Source organism: Schistocerca gregaria, chromosome X, assembly GCF_023897955.1.
Source record: "Schistocerca gregaria isolate iqSchGreg1 chromosome X, iqSchGreg1.2, whole genome shotgun sequence".
NCBI lineage: Eukaryota > Metazoa > Arthropoda > Insecta > Orthoptera > Acrididae > Schistocerca > Schistocerca gregaria.
In genome coordinates this window covers 615000675-615021788 of record NC_064931.1, presented here as the reverse complement: position 1 = coordinate 615021788, position 21114 = coordinate 615000675, and the positions used below count along the sequence as shown (strand labels likewise).

Genomic DNA, 21114 nt, shown 5'->3' with positions numbered 1-21114 from the left:
TTTAGTATTTAAATTATATTAGGCCTTCCAATTTCTTTCTACTTTTCTTTTAGAATAATGCAGATCCTAAGAAAGGCAAGAACAGAGTCATGGCAGAAAAAGGGAGAGAGGTATGAATCAATAACAGAAATGCCAAGAAGCTTTAGCTTATATTCAGAAACAAGGGAAAGGGAATGAGAGTCATGGCCGCAAACCTGGTCCTACCTGTAACAGCAGAAAAAGGTGTTTCCATTTATTCAATGAGGGAGGGAGGGAGAACGAATATCTTTCAGAAGTTTTGGAATATGGGAAATTATGACTTGCAGAATGCCTACCTTCAAAGTTGCATACAAGCAACCAAAACAAAGAAAACTGATAGTCCATCAAGACTGATTACAACTATAAGGTATTCTGTGATATCAAACAGAAAGTACATTGAAGTTTGTAAGGCTGTTCACTTGAATATTCATGGACTACAAGGAAGTAGGGGTCACTTAGAATACTTACCATTCAAAATAAAGGAAGGTTGTAAAACCCCTATCAGGAGATGGAAGGGGAAAACACCAGCATCATCCTAAAAAGTATTCAAGTGCAGTTATCGAATTTGTCAATACTTTCATAAATATACTGCTGACATTAACCAGTCTTTATAAGAGAGTTCATAGTCCAAATAGGAAATTCATGAGCATGGAGCACACAATAGAAAGCTGTTAAGACCAATACAAAGAAGAATGTGAACAACTACAGAAATTGCTCTTATCCAGTGAAATTTCGACGGATTTTTGTAGGATAGCACAACATATCCTTTAAAAACCCTAAATCAGACACTTGCAGCACATGCGACTGCCTATATATTAAAATAGAAAATGCAAAAAAGGAGAAAGACCAAAGCTTATCCATATCCTCATTTGCTGAACTTTAATTACATCAGCGCAAAGTGAAAGCAGGACTTTAAAAGCAGCCGAGCAAACCAAGGCAAATGATGAAAGCAGTGAGTGAAATTTGTGTACCACTATTAGTGTTTTCAGTTATTAAAACTGTTAAATTTAATTACATAACATTGTGTCATTAATAGGTTGGCTTAAATTATTATCAACTAACTTCATAATATCAAATTTTCCTGTGGGAAATGAACATTTTTAATGCATTGAATGACATGGTCTCTACATTTTACGTTCAGGAGTAGCATGGCATCTACCTTATAATGTGTGTCAATGTGTTATGTATTGCCTCTTTTTCCAATAAAAAAAATTATTTCCATTTCGTAACCTTACCAGTGCATTCCGTAATGGTCAACTACTGCATTAAAACTTGAAGTAAAGACATAACATAGTACAATGAGTTGTTATAGTTCTATGAAACTTCATATTCCAATATCTCCAAACCACTAAAACGTCAGTTACCATATTTTATGCCCGAGCCCCTCAAATAGAATGTGATATTACTGGAACACACAGAAAATTTCTTCAAGATGATAGCTAGCTATTTCTGAAAACATTACTGGATAGCTATTGAGCACAAGCACAAAGGCGTCCTTACTAAGCTGGAAAACCAAGGAAGGTAGGAAGGTTGCACTTTAATGTCCCAGCAACAACAACATAGCGTGTATAAGTAGCAAAATAGAGGCAGTGAAAGCAACATTGATGCCAGATTTGAAAAATAATTACACAAAATATAAAAGTATAAGGTCAGTCTGTGGGCCACAGAGCAGACGAGTGTGTCTCAGGGCTCACCTGCAGTGAGGGGCACCTCCCCCACACCTGACCCCTGCCAACCTGATGAAGGGGTTGTCCAGGTAACAGAATAAATAATTCCTGTTAACCAGGTGGAGAGACGATCCGTAATGTAACAACAAAATGTCTAACAATGTAATGAACACCAATATGACTGACAACAATAAAATAAAGGAAGAGAAATAATCGGTCAGTGGGTAGGTAGGTGGGTGGGTGGATGGGTGCAGTCAACTGTCCATTGGGGCTCACCATACACTGGTATGCATCCCTCCCACTCGTCATGAGTGATATCCTACCCACATCCCCAAAACAGTGTTCTACCACCCACCCAACCTACAGAACATCCTTGTCCATCCGTATTGGAATCCCGCATCCCACAGGTCATGTGGTATGCTCAGGTACAAGACTTCTCATAAACCCACTCACCACCATCTACCGCAGTCCAGTCACAAGCATTTCCTACCCAATAAAATGCAAGGCCACGTGTGAAAGCAGCCATGTTACATAATTATCAAGCTTTGCTGCAATTACTGTGCAGCATTTTACGTAGACATTACAAGTAGCAATTGTCTCCTCGAATGAATGGCCACCACCAAACTGTGGAAAACTGAAAATTACATCATCCAGTTGCCAAACATGCTGCACACAACAACACACATTACTACAACAGCTGCTTCACTATGTGAAGCTATTTGGATATTACCTTCCAGCACTAGTTTTTTGAACTACACATATGGGAATCCTCTCTGGCATATCCTACACTATTGCAATCCTCCTGGCCTAAACCTCTGCTAACCTATTTCCACTGCCTCACCCTACCAATTTCCCTTCTCTCTTCTGTCCACACTACTTCTTCCTTGTTCAGATTGTGTGCAGCCTTTTCCCACCACTCTCCCTCCCTCCCTCCCTCCCTCCCATGGGAATTCATTCTCCCCCGCCCCATTTTCTTCTCTCTCTCTCTCTCCCCCCCCCCCCCCCCAATTGTCTTTTTCCCCCTCTTCCTAGATCTATTTTCACTCTACACTCTGTACTCATTTTGTCTTCTTGAATGGCTACAAGTCATTTGCCCAAAGACTAGCATCTTTTCCACTACCCCATCACTCCTTGCATCCTTTCCTACCTCCTCCCTCCCACTTTTTAAAAATCGTAAAGGTGAGAAAGAAAAAAAACTTAAGGGATGAATTTTTTATACACATTGTTTGGGACATATCTGGGTCATTTAGATGCATGAACACATCAAAAACTATAAATGACAAATTAAAATTTCAAAATACTAAATTTTCAAAGTTGATTTGCTAATTTCAGGTACCTCTAGCAGTTGCTCAGGACCTGATGTTCACTATGCATGTCTCAGAAGATAGTTGTGAACCCCTTGGATGACAGATTAATTGATCTATAATAAAGATGATGACAACGAAAATTCACTGAACAGGACTCGAGGGGGGGGGGGGGGGGGGGGGGGGAGGAGCTATGTATAAAACCTGAAGTTCCCACAAGATGAGCCAAAATTCTATACGTGTATTTATATCTTTTCATTACTACAGACTTATTTTGACACATTTATCCACTGGCTCAAACTATGTTAAATCCATTAGACCATAATTATAGAAGCTGTATGGAAAATTACACAAGTCAGTTACAAACATATTTATAAACATTTGTTATAATAAGGTAGCTACTTACTTTTCCATCAGGACAAGAACCTGGTAGACCATTATAGTGATATAAATTAAATGTATCTGGTACTGAGGTCTTCTCATCAGGGTAAAATTCTGCCAGGAATGCATTCAGTAGAATAATTCCTAGGTTCTCAGGATCCAACTTTTTCATGATAACTTTGACACTGTAACAATTATTTTTTTTTTTTATACAACACAGTAATACCAAACACTTCTTAAGCCTAAAAGAAACAGAACACACAAAAAATACTGAAAGAGATGAAAAAGAAAGCATTTCAGCACGTGAAAGTGAGCTATAGTGTAGACACCTCAGAATAATACATGTAAACATTGAGAAACAACTCCCTCCTACCCCACAGATGCATATGCCCTTTGCTATTGGCCATCCAAATGATTTTGTGTTACCAATAAACTTTATTATCAGCCTTCGAGTCTTGTGTTTTGTGGATTGTCATTCACGCCCAGTGAACACTTTATTAGAGTATTTCAATTTCTAGTTACAAGTACTTGCGTTATGGGCCTTTGTGTCATGGTTTTTCCATTCACAAAGAAAAGAGCTTATTGATAAATGGTCAACCAACAGTCACTGGCATTATTTTTTGCCTTTAAAAAGTCTTCAGGCTACACAAGCAGACAATTCATAGTAGGGCAAAAATGTTTAAGGAACATGACAAAAACATGTGATCAAGTAACAGAGACTTAAAATTTTAAGTTTTCAGTGTTGAATCTGCAAGAAATACTACATTGTGTCAGCGTCAAGCTACACTAATGCTAAGTTTGCACCTGGTCTGAGACACCATACACCTTTTCTGAACTCTTCTAACAGGAAACAGGAGATTTAATTTGGAGCTGGAGTGGCAGCATAAGTCAGATGCCACACCACATATTAGTGTGGTTCCATCAGAAAACCTAATTGGGGAGGGTGAGAGGGGGGGGGGGGGGAAGGAGACTATCATGAATGGTGTAAGCAGCAGTCAAATGAAAATGAGACAGATGATGAAAAAGTAAGAGAACTATTTATCATTTCAAAATTAACACCACCATACCTATTAACACATTTATCCCACTATGAGACAAGACAGTCAATGCCATCATGGAAAAAGTTTGTCGCTGTCTACGGAACAGTACTTTTCACCCACAGCAAATCGATGGCCACAACTGTCGTCATCCTATGTTTAAATGTACATGTACATCTACATTCATACTTTGAAAGCCACAGTACGGTGCGTGGTGGAGGGTACCATGTGCCACTGCTAAGCATTTCCTTTCCCATTCCCCTTGCAAATAGAGCAAGGGAAAAATGACTGTCTATAAGACTCTGTAGGAGTACTAATTTCTCTCATTATATCTTCATGGTCCTTACACAAAATTTACTTTGGGGCAGTAATATTGTTCTGTAGTCAGCTTCAAATGTCAGTTCCTGAATTTCCACAACACTACCTCACAAAAAAGGCATTGCCTACCCTCCAGGCATTTCCTTTTGATTATACAAAGCCTCTCTGTGTAATACTTGTGTGCTGATTGAACCTACCCATAAGACATCAAGTAGCACACCTCTGAACTGCTCGAGTGTCTTCCTTTAATCTGACCTGGTGGAAATTCCCAACAATAGAGCAGTACTCAAGAATCGGTCACCCTAGCATTCTATACACCATCTACTTTCCCAAAATTCTCCCAATAAAATAAAGTCTAGCATTTGTCTTTCCTACTATCAATCTAAAATGATCATTCAGTTTCATATCACGTTGCAATGTTACACCTAGATATTTAAGCGATGTAACTATGTCAACCACTTCACTACTAAATGGAGAAACGAGGAGTTGCAACATACACCACCAGGAATTGTCATTAATATAACAATATTGACATTAAAAATTTTTGCTTAGAGCACTGAACCAAGGCATGTGCCACAGAATTAGACTTTCAAACAATGGAAATTTCAGGCTGGAATATCAACAGTATAAGGAAAATTTTAAGAAAGGTAATTTACAGTTGGCTTCTTAACCATCTGACAACAATAATACACTGTCATAGTCACAATTTTAATTTCTAAAAGATTTTGAAATGAGGAGTCTATCTACACATAGTGAGAATTTACTCTCTTCATTACACAAATTACAGGCTACTGGTATATTTTGTGATCTGTCAAAGGCATTTGTGTAAATCACAATATCCTTTTAAGCAAATTATATCGTGGTGTAGCAGGAAATGCTACAAAATGATTCCAATCCTCTACATGACTGGAAACAGAGTGTGTCAATAGGAAAGATATTTGTATTAAGCCACCATCCAAGTGAGAACTAATTATGTGTGGTGTCCCACAAGGTTCCATCTTTGGGCTCTTACGGTTTCTTGTGCTTATCAATGACTTTTCAATCTATAACATGACCATGTGCAAAGTTTGCTTTGTCTGTAGGTTATACAAACACTGAAACAAAAAGCAAATAAAGTATAGTCTTAAACTAGTTAATGGAAATGTAATGGGGACCAATAAATGGTTCCTAGCCAATTCTTTGTCACTAAACTTTGAAGAGACACATTATATGCAGTTCAGAACTGTATGAGGTTTCTTCTCAGTATATGTCTAAAACATGACGACATGCAGATATGAAAAGTTGACAAGTGTTAAATTCTTGGGCTTACAGCTTTATAATAAATTCGACTGGAAGGAGCATACCACAAAACGACTGAAACATCAAAACACACCCTTATTTGCAATGTGGATGTTGTCTGGAAGGGGGAAAAAAAACATGCTTTGGTTACTTTCAGTCCATAAGCTTCTCGAGTCTAAAAACATAACATGAATATCTTGTTGTGTGAAGTCAAAAATGTCCCAATGCTACTTTTGAATATATTTATTGCTTAATAAAACCAGTCTTCGTCAAACCATCAGCTCACTCAGTTCATGGAATCTGTACCAGCAATCAAAATAATCTATTTTAACTCATTTGCTTTGGTTCAGAAAGGTTCTTATTATTCATGACCATATTTATTGCGCCCGAAGTTTATGAATTTTTTTAACATCCATGATGACCACTTCATTTGGGATTTGTGGAAGGTATCTTAGCGTCTCTAAGTATACACTATGTATTTTTGGTTTGTGACATGGTCTATGGCTTTTAAGAAGCTACTCACTATGAATCTATGGAAAGAACTACATCTAATCTCATCTACAAAAACTTCTGGTATAGAATACCTAAGATATAAATAAAATGCTTTGTTGTGATAGCTTCAATAAGGCTGTGGTTAATACACATCACACAACATTTCTAATTAGTGGAGGAGTAAGTCCTTGTTCAGACTAAGCTCCACATGGCAATCAGGAAAGGAATTTAATTTCTAAGGTCAGTCAACACTTTTACACATTGACTGCTACATCATCAGACCATGCACATTGCTATGTATTGCACTAATATTGTGGTACAGCAATGCCAAGTGCACTTTAAGGTTGACACTTACTCTATACAGGTTTTGCAAACCTATCATGGGCAATGTTTCTTATGACAACATAAGATAATTACATTTAACAAAATGCTTTTGGACATTCCGTCAACATTTTAAGCAATATGTCTGTTTTGCCTATTGTTTGGCACACTAGGTAAGATTTCATCAATATCAGCTTGCAGCTGGGGAACTGCTTGGTTCACAACACAGCAATACAAATGTTGTAGAACTGTTTGACATTTATATTCATTCAGTTCGCTACGGTTTTTGCTCCAGTGCAAACAAACATCTGTCTTTAGCCATGAATGTAAAATTATGAGTTAAAGAGTGAGAGAGAGATAGTACTGAAATTATTTGTGATACGAGATGGCTTAAAGCTGTTGAGCTTTTGTTATCAGACAAAGGTAAGAATGTTGAAAATTACCTGATCTGGGAGGCAATCAACCAAAGCTTATACCTTTTACGTGTCCTTCTGGGTTTAGAATTGAAGATTTGAATAAATTGCCGAACAAACAAAATTACGCACATCACAGCAAGCTGAAGGCGTCTACTCGCAACACATGGGGAAATGTACAATGACAAACAAAAATGAACAAAAATTATTTTTTGGCTTAGTTCTGTGGCTGAAATTTTTACCCTGAATGACCTTACATTTACATTGATCCCATGATCCTTTACAGATCTAAACATTTCTTTGGGAGGGGGGGGGACGACATCTCCCCCAAAAATATACTTTAAACGTTACTAAGAAAGATACCTTTATTTTTTTTTCTCGTACTCTGAACAAATGGCATGCTTGGAACAAGAGTACCATAAGGCTGTTTAGCCAACAGTCCTGTAGTCTCAGATATACTCCATGTCTTCCAAGTAAGAATGTTAGCATCAGGAAAAGCTTCAAGGCCACCATAATCTGCTTGATTGCCCCATACAACAGCAAGTGTAAGCCAAGTACTACCTCCAAACACTGCTTGTACATCACAGGTAAAGTTCAGATGGAGTCCACGAAACATTTGGACCTCCAATCAATTGCTGCTTATTAAATTGACCAGCAAGGTCAATATCAATGGCTTTCCAACTGCGATCGACTCCTATTGTTTATCCAAAATACAACCACTTATATACACTTGGGAAATTAATTTTGAAACTATCACTGAAATACAAACACATTTTTAACATACCATGTTTTTAAATTGGACTGTAAAGTATAAAACAGTTTCTCCTAACCACATACAAATAGTCCTGAAAAATCTATGAACATGAGTTTTTAATAGCTATGAAAATATTCCTAAGATTTAAAATAAAAGACATGGGATACATCCAATAGATGGTAACAATGAGGTGAACAATTCATCCCTCAATTACTGTTGTTGTTGTTGTTATTGTTATGGTCTTCAGTCCTGAGACTGGTTTGATGCAGCTCTCCATGCTACTCTATCCTGTGCAAGCCTCTTCATCTCCCAGTACCCACTGCAAGCTACATCCTTCTGAATCTGCGTAGTGTAGTCATATCTTGGTCTCCCTCTACGATTTTTACCCTCCACGCTGCCCTCCAATACTAAATTGGTGATCCCTTGACGCCTCAGAATATGTCCTACCAACCGATCCCTTCTTCTGGTCAAGTTGTGCCACAAACTTCTCTTCTCCCCAATCCTATTCAATACCTCCTCATTAGTTACGTGATCTATCCACCTTATCTTCAGTATTCTTCCGTAGCACCACATTTCGAAAGCTTCTATTCTCTTCTTGTCCAAACTATTTATCGTCCATGTTTCACTTCCATACATGGCTACACTCCATATAAATACTTTCAGAAATGACTTCCTGACACTTAAATCTATACTCGATGTTAACAAATTTCTCTTCTTCAGAAACGCTTTCCTTGCCATTGCCAGTCTACATTTTATATCCTCTCTACTTTGACCATCATTAGTTATTTTACTCCCCAAATAACAAAACTCCTTTACTACCTTAAGTGTCTCATTTCTTAATCTAATTCCCTCAGCATCACCCAACTTAATTCGACTACATTCCATTATCCTCGTTTTGCTTTTGTTGATGTTCATCTAATATCCTCATTTCACGACACTGTCCATTCCATTCAACTGCTCTTCCAAGTCCTTTGCTGTCTCTGACAGAATTACAATGTCATTGGCGAATCTCAAAGTTTTTATTTCTTCTCCATGGATTTTAATACCTACTCCGAATTGTTCTTTTGTTTCCTTTACTGCTTGCTCAATATACAGATTGAATAACATCGGGGATAGACTACAACCCTGTCTCACTCCCTTCCCAACCACTGCTTCCCTTTCATGCCCCTCGACTCATAACTGCCATCTGGTTTCTGTACAAATTGTAAATAGCCTTTCGCTCCCTGTATTTTACCCCTGCCACCTTTAGAATTTGGAAGAGAGTATTCCAGTCAACATTGTCAAAAGCTTTCTCTAAGTCTACAAATGCTAGAAACGTAGGTTTGCCCTTCCTTAATCTAGCTTCTAAGATAAGTCATAGGGTCAGTATTGCCTCACATGTTCCAACATTTCTACGGAATCCAAACTGATCTTCCCTGAGGTCGGCTTCTACTAGTTTTTCTATTCGTCTGTAAAAAATTCATGTTAGTATTTTGCAGCTGTGACTTATTAAACTGATAGTTCGGTAATTTTCACATCTGTCAACACCTGCTTTCTTTGGGATTGTAATTATTATATTCTTCTTGAAGTCTGAGGGTATTTCGCCTGTCTCATACATCTTGCTCACCAAATGGTAGAGTTTTGTCAGGACTGGCTCTCCCAAGGCCGTCAGTAGTTCCAATGGAATGTTGTCTACTCCGGGGGCCTTGTTTCGGGTCTTTCAGTGCGCTTTGTCAAACTCTTCACGCAGTATCGTATCTCCCATTTCGTCTTCATCTACATCCTCTTCCATTTCCATAATATTGTCCTAAACTACCTGGCCCTTGTATAGACCCTCTATATACTCCTTCCACCTTTCTGCTTTCCCTTCTTTGCTTAGAACTGGGTTTCCATCTGAGCTCTTTATGTTCATACAAGTGGTTCTCTTTTCTCCAAATGTCTCTTTAATTTTCCTGTAGGCAGTATCTATCTTACCCCCAGTGAGATAAGCCTCTACATCCTTACATTTGTCTTCTAGCCATCCGTGCTTAGCCATTTTGCACTTCCTGTCGATCTCATTTTTGAGACTTCTGTATTCCTTTTTGCCTGCTTCATTTACTGCATTTTTATATTTTCTCCTTTCATCAGTTAAATTCAATATTTCTTCTGTTACCGAAGGATTTCTACTGGCCCTCGTCTTTTTACCTACTTGATCCTCTGCTGCCTTCGCTACTTCATACCTAAAGCTACCCATTCTTCTTCTACTGTATTTCTTTCCCCCATTCCTGTCAATTGCTCCCTTATGCTCTCCCTGAAACTCTGTACAACCTCTGGTTCTTTTAGTTTATCCATGTCCCATCTCCTTAAATTCCCACCTTTTTGCAGTTTCTTCAGTTTTGACCTACACGTCATAAGCAATAGATTGTGGTCAGAGTGCACATCTGCCCCTGAAAATGTCCTACAATTTAAAACCTGGTTTCTAAATCTCTGTCTTACCATTATATAATCTATCTGATACCTTTTAGTATCTCCAGGATTCTTCCATGTATACAACCTTCTTTTATGATTCTTGAACCAAGTGTTAGCTATGATTAAGTTGTGCTCTGTGCAAAATTCTACCAGACAGCTTCCTCTTTCATTTCTTAGCCCCAATCCATAATCACCTACTATGTTTCCTTCTCTCCCTTTTTCCTACTACGGAATTCCAGTCACCCATGACTATTAAATTTTCGTCTCCCTTCACTACCTGAATAATTTCTTTTATCTCATCATACATTTCATCAATTTCTTCGTCATCTGCAGAGCTAGTTGGCATAAAAACTTTTACTACTGTAGTAGGTGTGGGCTTCGTACCTATCTTGGCCACAATAATGCATTCACTATGCTGTTTGTAGTAGCTTACCTGCATTCCTATTTTCCTATTCATTATTAAACCTACTCCTGCATTACCCCTATTTGATTTTGTGTTTATAACCCTGTAGTCACCTGACCAGAAATCTTGTTCCTCCTGCCACCGAACTTCACTAATTCCCACTATAACTTTAACCTATCCATTTCCCTTTTTAAATTTTCTAACCTACCTGCCCGATTAAGGGATCTTACTATGTAGTGTAATAGTATGGAGACAAACTATTCATGGATTAATTATGTATTTCATGCACCAACATTTTTCGTTTGAACTCTTACAAGTATTTTTGCATCCATTAAAAAATTCCCAATCACAAATTTTGAGAACTATCTGTATGGGGGCTAGATTAAATTATTTTGTATTTTTTAGTCCAATTTGAAAATGAGGTATATTAGAAATTCCTCTTTATTTAAATAATTATTTTCTGGTTGTTAATCTTGTGTGTCCATGTGAAATTTTTTTCAACACGTTTCACACACCCTGATGAAATTACAGCAGATTTGTGTGATTAATTTCAGGTTTATTTCAGTTTCTCTTCACTTGACTCTACCGATTTATTACTTCCTCCAACTTATATCTCCTGGTCAGGCCATGAAGGTAAAAATTAGAGAGACCTGATCCCACATGGAGGCTTATCAGCAATCCTCCTCGTAAGTGGAACAGGAAAAGGGGAGAATGATAGTGGTACACAAAGTGCCTTTTTCTACACACGAGACAAGAAAGCAAGTTAAAATTGCACTGCCACCCAGTTCTGAGCTCCTTTCAAGTCCCCAGTGCATCGTGAAGTTCATTTAAAACAATCGGCAAAATTTATACAGAACATTCATACAGACAGACTTTAGGTTAGGTTAAGTTAGACAGACAGACAGACAGACAGACAGCCCTAATAAAACCATGTTACAATATTAAAATCCAACAGGAGACATTTGTATTGACAAATTGTTTATTGCATTTTATGGCTGCATTACATTTAGATAATATTTAAAACAAAAGAGCCACAAAATTAGAATTAGAAATATTAAAGTTGTGCTGCATGTCTGATTACATGAAAAGGCGAACACTATGCCCACTAAAACCACTCTCTCTTAAGAGGTTTATTCGATAACGGACACACGCTGTATACTGACAACAGGTATACAAGTTTAGAATCTGAGAACAAATTTACTGACAAACATATTTTTTCAGTGTGGACATTAAATTCAAATTGACACCGAAATCCAGAGCAAGAAGTAACAGAAAAGTAAAAATGGGAGAATTTATTGCAAAAGGGAATTAAAAAAATGAGTAACTGGTTTAAAATGAAAATATAAGTGATACATCCTATTTCTGACAACAAAGCGTTCATCAGGTAAGGTGAATGCTGAAACCCTATCCGAACACAACTCGAAACCACAAACATTAATCACGTCACTAATGAAAGGCAGCTGTTAACTTATTCTAATAAGTGAATGCCTATAGTAATCCTCTACAAAACAATACTAATCTTAAAAAAAAACACATGATCACAAGAAAAATACATGATCATACAATGGCATTCAGAGTGTATATGTGGACGAGGAAAAAAAATTCCCTGACTTCCCGGTTAAAAATACATTTTCTCCCAGATTAAAATACAGTTTTCCCATGTTAAGTAACAGTATACTTTCCCTCAGAACTATAAAACTTATCATCCCTTTCAAAGGTTGTGGTTTTATACATACCGGCCTAGAACTTCCTGTCACTAGAAAACAAAACTAAAGGGAAAAAAAACACACGTTTGGGAAAGATGCCTGATGTGCTGCAATGTGAACAGGGTTGTAAACCAGTCGTAGCTCATGTCAAGCGATCTCGCCAGCTGATAGCAGCTGATATTCAGAGCACAGCGCACGTGATGTAGTCAGCCAATAGCAACATAACTTAAGTAGCGCGAACACACAAAAATAAAGGTAATGGTTTAAATTAATATACATAATGTCGCTACAAGAAAAGAAGAGCTTTCACGTATAATATTGGTCTCTAAGATCAATAAGCTGCAAGAGAAGCTAAGCTTTCACACATGATGTCGATGTATCTTAAAGTGTAACACATGCAAAAAATATCATCACACAAATGTGCCAGTGAAATTTTTAACAACGACATAAATGTCTGGTCTTCTGGGATCGAAATTATTCTAAATGGTCATCCTCAAAGAGTTAATTTTTGAGTAAGAGCCAAACGTTCTGTGGTTCAAGAAATTCATCGTACATTCTAGCACAGACTTCATCTTGCGTAAAAGGAAGTTTATTGAGCAAGCAACGCTTTTCAAACAACCGTTCGGAATATTTTTCCGCAACCTGTTAGAAATAGGTTTGCTTCAGCATTTGCCAGAGCACGCCAGATAACACACGTCACCGCGCTTGCACAGCTACGATGACGCAGGAAGCACGTACGTTTGTACGTGTAAAACATTTAAAAGATCTTACATTTTGTCACAAAAGAAACATAATATCAGAGGATAATCCAAGAGCATGGGAGTTTTGCAAACCGTACTAAAATGCATAATTCAGCTTAAAGTGCACATTCATTTGTCCATATTCGGAAGTAAATTTTCTTGGAGTACCAGTATCGTATGTGCACTTGAAATGCAGCAACAGTTGAAACTAGCCAATAGTGTTGAATTACACACACTGCCTCAGCAGGAAAGATTAATAAAAGTCAAATTTCTTTACAAACTGACAAAAGTAACTTCATTGTTCTGCAAGGCGATTAATGCTTGACTGTCAAAGGTGGAAATAAAATAAAATCTGAAACTAATAACATATTTCAGCCTTCCATAATTATGTGGATGTATTTTAATTCACTTGATAGCTCCCGGGCACAGAAATCCTTGTTTTCATTTGACATGAGAGCAATAAACGAAGAGGAAACAGCAAAATCACTTAACATAAACATGGGTCATGTGGAGACTACCACCTCCCCACTACAACTCTGACTGCTCTGTGCATCAGGTCCAGATCTACGATATTCCCGAACTGGGGCAATATTAGATAGTGGCAGTCACCCTCCCTGGAGCGTTTGAGGTAGGATGCCAAAAATGTGAAAAATTTTCAAAAACATCCACGAACAACAGGTCAGAAGCTGGCTGTGAAGCCGGGGATGGGACCTCTGGTGACATCAGAGGCTCCTTGTCCCGGAGCTCATGTTTCTTCTTCTTTTCTGTTTGAGATCAAGGAGGCCTGTGTGACAAAGGAGCCAGCTACAGCAAGATCGGGAACAGAAAGAAATCGGGCGACCTGGGGGTCGACAGACCGTGGTTCTCGCGGTCATCGCGTAGCAGCAGACCTTTGGCCTTGAAGGTGCCGGGAAGGGGTATCCTGGGATGGACGCCTTTGACCGGCAGACGCCAAAGAAGTGGGACACTTCTCCGGCTGAGGAGGAGGAGGAGCCGCACCCAGAGGAGAAAGTGTAGGAGCCGCAGGGGAGGGGGGAAGGAGATGGGTCCGGGACTGGGGTAAGGAAGGGGTAGGAAGGAGTGGAGATGTAACCAAAGCGTAACTAGATGTCATTGACACAGGGTGAAGACGTGCATACTTTTTACGAGCCTCAGTGTAGGTTAAACGATCAAGGGACTTATACTCCTGTATCATCTTTTCCTTCTTATCTACTGGGCAGTCTGGTGAATGAGGAGAATGATTGCCATGGCAATTAACACACAGAGGAGGGGGAACACAGGAACTCCCCTCCTGGAGTGGACATCCACAGACACCACAGAGAGGGGCCTGCGAACAGCGGGAAGACGTGTGTCCAAAATGCAAGCACTTAAAACACCTCATAGGAAGTGGGATGTACGGCTTCAGATCACATCGATAAACCATAACCTTTACTTTTTCAGGGATGGTATCCCCTTTAAAGGCCAGGATAAAGGCACCAGTATCAATGCGATTGTCCTTCGGACCCTTCTGAACACGCCAAAGTGAACACCCCGCCGTCCGAGATGTCCCGAAGTTCATCAGTTTGAAGGTTGAGGTCCCTGTGAAAAAAAATCACAACTTGAACCATATTTAGAGACTGGTGGAGGGTAAAGGACACAGGAATTGTGCCAAGATGGGTACAGGCACGAAGGCCCGCAGACTGGGCAACTGAAGCAGTTTTGATCAACAACGAACCCAACCGCATTTTGCTCAGGGAGTCCACTCTGCCAAACTAGTCTTCAATGTGTTCCACAAACAATAAAGGTTTGGTATCAGTGAAAGTATCCCCATCAGTCCTGGTGCAAACCAGATAGTGGGGAAAAATGTTTCGCCCCTAGCTGATGGGACCTGACCCTCCTCCCAGGGGTAACCATGGAAGGGAATACCGAAGGGGCAGGAGAAGCAGCACTACAAGAATCAGTTCCACGCAGAGAGACGGCCGCAGAAGAAAGGGCAGAGTTCTGGACCAGTATGCGTTTCATTTGCATAGAGTTCGCCCTGATACCACCCACTCCGATCAGGGGCTTTCCTCACGGGTGCCACCCAGCCACAGCAAGGGCCGTCTGGCACAGCAGCCATTGCCGGGAGTTCCGATGCTCCAGGATGACAAGCAACCACACTTAGGCTTACAAGAGGTTATCACAGCTCAGGTATCAGAAGTGTGATCCCTGTGTGTTCATGGGGCTCAACCAAAAGGGTACATAGCAACCCCACCACATAGGCTGGCTACCGTGCTGGCTATGCACCCTAGCATCAAACAACGACGTGAAAGAAAAGGTGGAATGAACTAGGAGGGCACACATAGGAGACACCAGGTAAGGTGCTCTTCTGCAAATGGCTCACACTGTGGAATAGCAATTTAGTAATGGAGGTCAAACCCCAGAGGGGGACCAGGGAATGCCAAAAGGATGAGGCGATTACGCAACAAAACTAAATTGCAAAACCAACATAACCAGGAGGATAGTGGGACCAACGTAAGCAAGGACACCAAGAGAGGGAGAGGAGAGGAGAGGGCGAAGGGGGTGGAGCAGGGAGAGGAAAGGAGGGGAAGGGCAAGGAAATGCAGCCCTGGAAAGAAGGAAAGCTACAATAGCTCGGGGCCACGTGCTCACCATGCACATACTCATGAAAGAAGCGCAGGCCCCCTGGGGGTGGGGGGAGAACCACAATATTTCTTAGCACACACAGTACTTGTTTAAAGTGAATTTTATAATATTCTTTAATTTTTATACATTTTTCATTACTAGATTTGAATATCTGACATTGACAACTCATAACCGTCACACTGTTTATCCACTTCCTAAACAGATTCATAACTTTCCCAACATTCTCTAATATGTTTTGGTCACTGATTCTGAAACTGCCTTACAATCACTGACTCACTATTCTAAATCATTTGAATATAAATGTTCGGGTCTCGTCAGAAGATATAGGATGTTATCGCCACTAACCAGCTCTCCCACTGAATGGTGAAGGTAGTTTCTGGATAAAACTAAGAATAATACCATACTAATCCCTGTTCCTGGTATATGCTTTAATCGAATGACACTCCTACACTCTAGTTCACTAGTTGGCAAATTGAGAACCCCCTCTCACTGCAACAATGGAATATCAAGATCAGGAAATATACCCCCGATATTGTCCAAGTTTTCTTTTAAAATCTCCACCCTTTACAGTTCCTGTAGCAAGAGTTATATAAAAGCACATGTCTTCAACACCTTTGGAGCTTGCCTACAATAACATTATTTAGCATCTGGAATCTTTAATAATCAACCTAGATGATATTGAGTTCTTAAGGGAATTGAGGACAGTGTTGCAACTGTCATCCATACTATCCTTGCAATTTATGTTCCACCTGGTATCAGATTTTTGCTAGCACTTACTTCCTGTTGCAGCTAGTTTTCCCATGATAGTACTAAATAATCGTAACTATCCTTTTTGAGATCAATTACGAGACCTTGGTGTGAACACTTCTGCAGTTATGTACTGCCACATTAAAATTCTTTCTTTGTCCGGAAAGGCCAAATCTTCCCTTTATACTTCCATCAGCTGCTATATCCCCCCATAGAGCATGTGACTCATTATCAGGACTGTGGAGGGATGTGTGGAACCTAAAAATTCAATATCCACTTATCTCTCATACTCTGATTAGCCATTTTCAGTCTGCAGTGCACACCTGACATATTAAATGGGCCCCCTGGAATTCTCCAAGGGATAGTAAAGGTAAAGAAAATTTCATTCAACACTCAAAATCGTCAGAGCCACTGGCTACAAACCAGACAGCTTAACGTAGCTTTCTTCATCAATTCAGCAACTCATCTACAGGGAGAGAGGCAGCAGGCATCGTTTGTGACAAAATGAGCTACTATCTGCAGCAGATTGCACCCAGTGCATTCACTACACACCTCTACATCTCAAAGAGATTACAGTGGCAACATCAGGAGTAAATGCAGCTCTTAGTATAAACTATAAAAGTGCCACAAGGGATTTTGTATCATTTAATGAAGCTGCAGAGCAATTAGAAGTTTGTGGCAGTAGTACAGAGCTTGAAATGAACAAGTAGCAGCAATTTTTCTGGCATGCACTAAACATTACAGTTTGTTTCAAAAGTCAAATATTTTAGCAGACACTGCATTCTGAAATTGGAGTTGTTGACCACTCAATACATAAAGAAAATTAATGTTGTTGCCACATATCCTAATTCAGGGTGTATACGTGGACAAGGAAAGAAATCCCAGATTTTTCCCAGTTAAAAATACATTTTCTCCCGGGTGAAAACACACTTTTTCCGTGTTAAGTGACAGTCTACTCTTCCTCAGCACTGTGAAACTCATCAATTCTTTGAATGTTTATCATTTTATATATCGACGTAGAATTTCCTGGCACTTCAGAAAACTTGGGAGGGGAGGGGGGCGAACACATTTTGAAAGACCTTTTATGTGCAGCAACATGTACGTAGGTATACATTTGAATTCCAAACACGGCATGTCACTTTCCGAAGCACTGAAAACAAGATTACGAGCACTTTTGTAAGCCGGTCATAGCTCGTGTCGCGTGATCTCGCCAGCTGATGACAGCATACGACACGTGATGCAGTCAGCCAATAGCAAGATCCAAGTAGCACGAACATACAAATAAGGAAAGTTAATGGTTTAAATTAATATACATAGCATTAAAAGATCTTACATTATGTCGTAAAAGAAACAAGACATCAGAGAATATTTTAAGAGCATCAGAATTTCGTGAACCATAGTAAAATGCATAATTCGGCTTAAAATGCACATTCATATGTCCAGATTCGCACGTAAATTTTCTTGGAGTACCAGTACTGTATTATCTCATGTTTGGTTTTTTATTATAGCATAAGACCATATGTGCACTTGAAATGCAGCAAACAGTTGAAACTAGCCAATACTGTGAAACTAAACACTTAGTTTCAAATAAAGCAGAAAAGATTAATGAAAGTCAAATCTTTTTAGCAAACCGACAAAAATAACTTCATTGTTCTGCAAGGCGATTAATGCTCGACTGTGAGGAAGGCACAAATAAATCTAAAACTAATACCATATTTTAGCCTTCTGTAATTATGTGAACGTATTTTAATTTATTTGATAACTCCCGGCCACAAAAATCCGTTATCATTTAATGTGAGAGCAATAAATGAAGAGGAAACATCAAATCACTGAATGTAAACATAGGTCACGTGGAGACAACCCATCTCTCCACCACAACTCAGGCTGCTCTGGGCATCAGCGCCAGATTTACTGTATTTCCGAACCGGGGTAATATTAAGTAATGGCATCCAGCCATACTTCTGTAACCAGAAGCGAAAGAAGGTACTACTCATACGCGACTCAACTGCGCATGCGCAAGAGCCCGCCCACAACTGCTCAAACAAATCTAGTTTAAACAGTTGTCACGTCACACTCATCGGAGGCAATTTGTTGTTATGAAGCATTGCATAGTCTTCGTAATGCCTTTGATACACTTTGCTGTTGGCAGACGCTTGTATGAGCACTGTGTTTTGTTGTTGTATAGGGCGCATTTCCTTTGCAACTTAACTTTTATTTTCAGTATTTCCCCCCCCTCATTCACATTTTGTTGCTGCAGTATTATTCTGCAATAGCGGAATACAGTAATATCCTTTGTTAGAGTATTGGTTCTTACCAGGCAAAATCACAAAAATTTAACTGAAAACTAAAACAATGAAAAAATTCCCGGGTTTTTCACAGATCTCCCAGTTGTCCCGGGTCGTATTCACCCTGTAATAATTTTATTGCACTGCCATAAGTGTTACTGATACATACATGATTGGGTTGTCTGATCAAGCCTCATTTCATTTCACTGGGAGAGGATTGCACTTGCACAGTGTCTTAAAACTTTTTGCACGAACTATAAGTAGCATTACGGCCTCAATTTGCACGATTCTTAAACTACTGAAACATCCCCAAGCTAGTAACCACAAAAATGTTTTTCCTTTACCCATAACTGGCCCAAGCGTACATAATTAATATTTCCAAGGAAAGATGGTAGCTTAATTCATGCACACAGGAGATGGCAGAGTGAGCAGCTCCAACAACTCTAAAATGCAGTATGTGAATTGGCCACTTTAGAGGATAATGGTTCACACTGGTATGAACTAAAACTTGGATTAACCACACAGCTGTCACTACTATGAGTCTATGAATATGGACCCTGTACCATCACCAACAGTGATGGATCTGTCGCACACCACATATCATCCCTCCATCCCAAATTGAGATTAAACTTGTAAATGATCAATGAATTCTATTTCAACAGTTCTTCTCCTCCTCTATCCTCCACCACCCCACAAAAACACCATAACCGTAAAAGTTTTCTGAATTCTGCCCTTTCATGCCTAATTTGAATGCGGGGAGGGAGGGGAAACAATGGTTTACTCCAGCTATTGTCAGATTTTTTTTAACTACTGAACAATCTCTTCCTACCTTTAATTTGTCCTCTTGTGCAACTTTTACATTTGCAGCAGTTTTGCACAGAATGTTTCCCCCAGTTTCTTATTTATCTCCTTTTATTTCACTGACAGGTTGATCCTTCCAATTAAGTTAAGAAGAAATCCATGGAGATACGAACCCAACCTTAGGGCACAACCAATAAAAACTGAACCAGTTCATGAAAGCAAAATAATATTGCAATATTACTCAGCACTGTCAATAAAGCAATAAATTCTACAGCAAAATGAAAACTTCTGCTGCATTTTAGAACAAAAACAATTATTGCCAACTGAAGTTTAGTGAGTGGGATGGGGGGGGGGGGGGGGTATGGGAAGGAGACAATGAGGTGGAGGAGGAGACTACACAGCTCGAACACGTACAATGAAGAAAACTTAAGCCTGAAATCAGAAAATATGTGCATTCAAATATGCTACAAAAATGTCTGTAAATAAATTCACAAAGCTACAAGACATACAATCCATTTTCAACAGGCTATATTATTATGATTTGCAGCAGACAGTATTTATACTTACTACTCAGCATCAGAAACAAGATCGAGCGCCTTCAAAAGCTCTCCTAATTTTGACGACATTATAAAGTTATTGCCTTCAGGATCAAATTTTCTGAAGACCCTGCGTGCTATTTCACCTGGAGTTTCCAGACTCACAAGCCTTTTCTCAAAGGAAAATAATACTGAAACAAAATGAAAATGAAACTTAATTTTTAGACAAACTGAAAACACTTATGCACAAGACACACTGTGCTGAACATATTGCGTATGAAAACCTGTTATGCACTGACAACCACAAACAGTAACATAAAATTCACTATGAAAAGATTGCCACAGATAAATCTCAAAAACATAACAAAATAGAACAAGACATTGAGAGCGATTCCCTAGAGTTTGGAACACTACAGAACAAAACAGCATCTTATAAACAACAACAATGTTTTTTTATTACTGCGCCTCAAATTCCTGAGGAACAGTTTATCTATTTCTGTTTAAATTCCATCTCCCAGCACAGCCTTAACAACTATTTCTTAGAAACAATAGTGGTTTTAACTAATTTTTATCCATTATGGATATGAAACACTGCAACAGTGATAAAATGAGGTTTTCAGAAATAACTGCACCCAGTCACCCACAAAACGGCAGAATTTTCTCATTTTACCACAAAATAAAAATTTCACCATTTCAAAGACATTTGGTTGCAGAAATTTTTGAAAATCTCTAATACTTTTACATTTCCCATTCCAGCCACATGCTTTCTTCATTGTACCCTAATTTCTTCCAAATTCCAGTCCTTTATGTTATTTGTGAACTCTTTCCCATATTCACATCCATGTCAGCAGGCCGATTAAA

General features: G+C 39.1%; 1 protein-coding gene across 1 annotated transcript in view; it reads right to left on the bottom strand.

Annotated features, from left to right (window-relative positions):
- Positions 1–21114, bottom strand: part of LOC126298563 (ubiquitin carboxyl-terminal hydrolase MINDY-3 homolog) — a 97769-nt gene that overhangs the window by 22742 nt on the left and 53913 nt on the right. Inside the window, exons 8-9 of the mRNA XM_049989924.1 lie at positions 20285–20444; positions 3396–3555 (exon numbers count right to left, since the gene is read on the bottom strand). Of these exons, the coding sequence (XP_049845881.1) occupies positions 3396–3555; positions 20285–20444 (320 nt within the window). The remainder of the gene's footprint in view (positions 1–3395; positions 3556–20284; positions 20445–21114) is intronic.